This window comes from Meleagris gallopavo, chromosome Z (genome assembly GCF_000146605.3).
Source record: "Meleagris gallopavo isolate NT-WF06-2002-E0010 breed Aviagen turkey brand Nicholas breeding stock chromosome Z, Turkey_5.1, whole genome shotgun sequence".
NCBI lineage: Eukaryota > Metazoa > Chordata > Aves > Galliformes > Phasianidae > Meleagris > Meleagris gallopavo.
The window spans coordinates 18,475,778-18,481,498 of NC_015041.2; the positions used below are offsets into that span (position 1 = coordinate 18,475,778).

The 5,721-nt window shown below is 33.9% G+C and overlaps 1 protein-coding gene across 1 annotated transcript; it reads left to right on the plus strand.

Moving 5' to 3' along the window:
- The first annotated feature begins 527 nt into the window (after nucleotides 1-527).
- LOC104914919 (importin-11-like) lies at nucleotides 528-5,721 on the plus strand. The gene is made up of 6 exons (XM_010725464.3): nucleotides 528-655; nucleotides 863-911; nucleotides 2,420-2,490; nucleotides 2,993-3,185; nucleotides 4,688-4,840; nucleotides 5,145-5,721. Exons 1-6 carry the CDS (start codon nucleotides 572-574, stop codon nucleotides 5,204-5,206), a joined length of 612 nt encoding a protein of 203 aa, XP_010723766.1. The 5' UTR covers nucleotides 528-571; the 3' UTR covers nucleotides 5,207-5,721.

Here is a 5,721-nt window from a genome sequence, read left to right on the forward strand (position 1 = left end):
TTTTTTTTTTTACATTCTTGAAATCTGTTCCTTTAAATTCCTTTATCAAAACAGAAAATGCAGCCGCGTATTTTTTTGCTGCTCACAGGACTGTGTTCAGCCAGTGAATTGAAATGCACACATTGATTTGCTATAACTTGAGCTAGCACTGCACTGCGCACTCCCCATGTTCTGGCTGCAGCTCATACAGCACTCATTATATGCCGCTGTTTGGCTGCTGGGGAGTAGTGTGGGTATGTGCCTGGGGCTGGGCCAGTCAGTGGGGGGACCTGATGTGGGGGGGAGAGGCTGGGCTGCAGTGCCAGCTGGGCCAGGCTGTGGTGGCTCAGGGGTTGGGCATGTCTGGTTTAAAGAATGTTCTCACTTGATGATGAATGTAATGTCATATTTGTCCATGATTGGTATTTTCTGCTTACAAGATGAATGCCTGTGGTATGCAGCCCATCTATGGAAAGGGAAAAAAAAAAAAAAAAAAGAGAGAGAGAAGAAACCCAAACTTCTCCCTTATCCACAAACTCTTTCTGCATTGCTGAAAGACTGGAGTTGAGGGCAGTTGTATGCATCCAATTAGATGCTGTATTCAAGAGGAAAGATTGTAAAACATAGATCTGTAGTTTTGCATACACATTTTTGCTGCTTATGTGGTACTAGCAAGGTCAGTTTAGATGCAGTTTGATAGCTACCTAATTATGTGTTTCATGGGGAAATTACTTGTCCACTGTAATTAATTACTTAATTAAAAGTGATCAGAGATGTCTGAGCTGGTAACATGTCTGAACTGACTTCAGTTTTACTAACTTTCTTCTCATACTATACTACAAAATAAGCTTAATCTTTAATCATATGTTTTTATATTTTTCAGGGTTTCCTACATGCACTGTTTGAACGGCTAAAACAGTTTCTGGAGTGCAGTAAGTGTCTTAATGTTTGTGCCTCTATTAGTTAAGTACTGGAATATGGATATAAGAGTAGTGCAGTTATATCAAAAACATATTTTTGTAACTGCTGATCTAATACTTTAAATGGTTCTGAAATGACACTGGAAAGATGTCAGTATAAATTTTGCTCTAGTTCTACCAAAACTATACCCGTTGTAATGCCTATTTTGGAGAGAAAAAAGAAAGTATTGTAAGTGATGGAATGACAAGATATAAATGTTAAAATGCACAGATGCTGCTAAAATTCGGGTAATCTTGAATTCTCTTGTTGTTTGGGAGAGTTTTATACTTTTCATATTTCCTGGCATCTGCCATGTATTTTGGCAATTAGCACATGGGAAATAATGACCACGTTTAGCAATGTGCACTTTATACCTGACAGAGCAGACAACCCAGGTTAACACAGTCAACAGAAGCATAAGCATAGCTGGCTAGTGTTACTTCTTCTGTCAGGAAATTACCAGATGCATGAAGTTGTGGTTTAAGCTAGCAGCATTCAGCACCATTCATCCACAGTGTAAGCTTTTAATTCATGTGAAACTTGTTAGTACATTCTTTTAGGATTCAGCAAATTTATTTTCAGAGATTGAATACAAATAGGTTTTTTTATTCAAATGAAAGTACTTGGCTCAGGAACCTGTACTTAGTTAAGAGGTGCTGGTATGAATTCTGAGCTTTGTTTCTAGGAAAGCTTATGGAAACTGCCACTGTGTTTGATGCCAGAGTAAAATTTCTGTTCGTTCTTCTAAAATAGAAGTGTTTTTGCATTCAGCTATTTGCTTGTTCTGCTGTACGATAGTCATATTCTTTCTGGCCCTTTGATTTTTGGCTAGTCTCCAGTATTAAACGACTTTAAGGCCACCCCATCCTGAAGGTTGATGATTGTCGTAGTTCCTTAGATCGTATTCAAGTGTCCAAAGTAAACTGAAGTTTATTATTTCCACTTCCTTATCAGTAAACTGCTTTGCAAAAGCAAGCAGAACTATCCAAATTAAATTAGAGTTTATTATATCTCCTTTTTTTGCTTGTGTGCCCTCTGAATGGCTCTTTACTATTTTTTATAAAAGCTGTGTCTTCTGTGTATATGTGCAAAACTAATAAGGATATAGTATATTCTTTGTATTCTTGTATTCTTTGACATTTTAATCTTTTGTATGTTTTTTTTACTCCTTGTCTGTGCTAGCATTTTGCTTGTATTTTATTTTATCTTTGAGCTTTTACTGTGAACTATGTTTTGTTCATATCAGTTACAGTGAATTTCACTGCAACTGAGAGAAATGATTAAATAACTCTTTTTTTCATACTCATGACTTTCAATTTATAACTTTGAGTTTATTCCTCTATAGACTTTTCTCTGGCTTCTATAATCCCTGAACTACAAATAAAACAAGTTGTTCTCCATTATTAATATCTTGAAATGTAGTTACCCAGAAATAAATGAGCCTGAAAAAATGATTGTTGTTAAATATCTGATTTATCAGGTAGAAATATACGGACAGGAAATGTATGCAGAGATCGTCTAGAGAAGACTATAATTCTGTTCACCAAAGTGGTAAGTAAATTTTCTGATTGCTGGATGGTTTTCAGTAGTAGAAGTCCCTTTCCAGTTATGTCTGTTTCTTAAAACCAGTAGGTCACTGATCTCTTAAAGAAAGGGAGGGTACTGCAAATTCTTTGTTATAAAGCACCCTTCCCTTTATTTTTTTCAGAAATGTATCTGCAAGTCTTGAATCTGTTGTATTTAATGAATGGGTTTTAAATGTGTCAGATATTTTTTATAAACTGCGTTGCTCCCAAGCTGGTCTAGTTGATAACAAGTATTGTTTTTCTTAAACAAAATGATCATCTTGAATATGAAACAAGAATTTCATGGAGAAATTAACTCTTCATTAACCATAAATATTGATCTGTACTAATTTAGATTTTCTATAATTTCATATAAATAAGCGAGAAAAACCCACCTTGTCTTTTGGTAGTGTATGAAACATTTATTATGGAACTTGCAAAAAAGTCATTTGATTTATCTTTTTGCTCCTCTACTTGCTTAATTTCAGCTTTTGGACTTCCTGGATCAACATCCTTTTTCGTTTACACCTTTAATTCAGAGGTCATTGGAGTTTGCTGTGAGCTATGTTTTCACAGAGGCTGGTGAAGGAGTTGTATTTGAGCGCTTTATTGTACAGTGTATGAATCTCATCAAGATGATTGTAAAAAACTATGCTTACAAACCATCCAAATATATTGAAGGTATTCCTGCTATTTGCAAAAACCATTTTTTATCTTGAATATTTTGCTGGTAGTTGCCAGCTCTTAATTTCCTTTGAGGCATTCTTTTGAAGGATATGATGCTTCAGTACTTAGCAGTTAGTGCTTCTGTCTCTGTATTGGTAATTTGTATTTTGATAGTTGAAGTACATGGGCATCGACTTGCAGAAGTCATTTCAAATTACGAGGAATGCTAACGTCTTTCCTTTAATTGTCTTAGTTTTTACGGAATTCATTTTTAAAAGTATGAAGGCATGGAATTTGGCAATTTTCATCAAATAGTTTAATGTATCTTTAACTTGAAAAAGTTTAATGAAATTATTTGGTGTTGCATTTAACTAATACTGAAACTCTGAAATACAGGAACACATTGAATTTATGGGGTGCAGGGGAAAACAAAAGTTTGTGTTCTGTTTCTGTAGGACTGTCACACCTTGGCTCTACATACATACCTTTGTAAATTGATAATGAAAAATAGTTCTCTATTCAATAGCATTGAACAATATTCTTATTTTTTAAAAATTTCATATAGTTTGACATTTGCCCAAAATTAAAAAGCATTTAGCATTCTCTTTCTAATTGTAGAAGGTTTCATGAGAGTTGTATTGTCAGAAGGACGATGCATGCCAAACATCAAAATGTCGATGTATTTAACTACTTGTGTACTTCAGTATTATTCCGTAATTCACACAAGTGTTCTAAAATCCAGTTTCTGCAAGTAGAAATTTCTGTTAATAATCCAAGTTGCATTTGAATTTTTGAAATAGAAGTGTAGTCACTTGAGGCAAAAAGAACATAGTATATTCTAATAAAAGCTGTAGCACTTGACATTTTGACAACTCTGTGATTTAAAAAAAAAATACAATACAAAAAAATCATTTGTCTTAAGTTCTGACTGACATATAGTGTATATGCTGGTTGTATAGTATGCAATATTTTTACTGCTACTTTCTGTAACTGTGTTGGCTGTGCTGCATGCAGTATTTGTATTTATTGCTACTTGCTATAAGCAGAATTAACTCCTTACCAAAAAATATACACTAAAGAAAAAAGCAACAAAAAAAAGCACAAAATACCCCCCAAAAAACACCACTGTAGATTTTTAAGATTATATTTGGATATGCTTTCTAAATAGCTATAAATGAAACTATTTTAAATCTGTGTGTCTTAATTGATTTCTTCAGTAGTGCTATATGTGAAAGAATAATACTAAAGCAACAGCAAAACTGTTTATCTTAGAAGTAGTAGCCGAAAAGCGTTGTAACGCTATTCAGTCTGATAGTTCTGCTTGAGAACTCTTTAAATGAATTTAGGCTTTTAACTTGCTATGAAAGAAAACCACATCAAAAACCTGTTAATGAAGGTCTGCCATGAAAATAGCCTTTTTTTAAAATCAGAATTTCTTATCTGTTATTTTCTTTCTAGTACTGTTTGATCAGTAAGCCATTTAATTGTAATCTGGAGTTTTATACATTTCATTTCAGATAGCAGTCCTGAAACTCTTGAAGCACATAAGATAAAGACTGCGTTTTTCACATATCCAACACTAATGGAGATATGTAGGAGACTAGTCACTCACTATTTTCTGCTGACAGAGGAAGAATTAACAATGTGGGAAGAAGACCCAGAAGGCTTCAGTAAGAAACATGTCGTGTTGTTGGCTGTAGTTTATTTGGATACTGGTGTAAGAGTTTCATATGCACATTGCCTCTGGAAATTACCTCCTAGAATATTTGCTAGGGTTTTTTTTTGTTTTGTTTTGTGTTTTTTTTTTTTTTTGCTGTCTTATATAAACAAATGCTTCATCTGCAATGTTTCCATAACATGAGATTTCTCAGTTGTTGGTGACATATTAGACATTTACATATCTAAATACTAAACTTTAATTGAACCACAATTGAATTGAAATAACGCTTTCTTCTTTTCTTTGTGAAATAATAGCTGTGGAAGAGACAGGAGGAGATTCTTGGAAGTACAGTCTCAGAGTGAGTGTTTCAATTTGAAATAAAACATTCGACATCTATGCGTGCACTTTTACCTATGAGAGATGATACTTGGTGGACAGATAAGCTCATACTTCAAATGAAATTTGAATTTTTTTTTTAATTAGTGTAAATTAACTTCGTGTGCTTACCAGTATTGAAACATTCTAAAATGTACTGGAAACTATGGACTTTTTTCCCATTTTTGAACATGGAATTTGCTTCAGCATTTGCATTGTGCACTATGTGGTGGTTATTAAATCCAGTAGAAGTTTTCTCTTCTTTAAACTGGCTTTGTCGGATGTGATGAATGAAGAATGTTTCAGATGCATCTGTATCTTTTCTTTCAGATTCTAGTGTGCTTTTGGAGTGAATCTCTGTTATCTGTGCTATGCTTTGCTTTGCAAAGAGAACTCAGCTTGTTTGCTGGGTTACTTTCAGATTAAAACTAGAAAAAAGAGCCCTGCACATCTAGTGTCTTCCAAAATGCAAGTATGCAATCATATCAATTGACTGGACCAGAATTAATTAAAAAA

What these genes read in the sequence shown, in the direction of transcription:
- LOC104914919 (XM_010725464.3), top strand. Translation starts at nt 572, where the DNA reads ATGCTGTATTCAAGAGGAAAGATTGTAAAACATAGATCTGTAGTTTTG. An exon ending in AAAACAGTTTCTGGAGTGCA is followed by an intron (nt 912 to 2,419) that starts GTAAGTGTCTTA and finishes CTGATTTATCAG; the next exon opens with GTAGAAATATACGGACAGGA. An exon ending in ACCATCCAAATATATTGAAG is followed by an intron (nt 3,186 to 4,687) that starts GTATTCCTGCTA and finishes ATTTCATTTCAG; the next exon opens with ATAGCAGTCCTGAAACTCTT.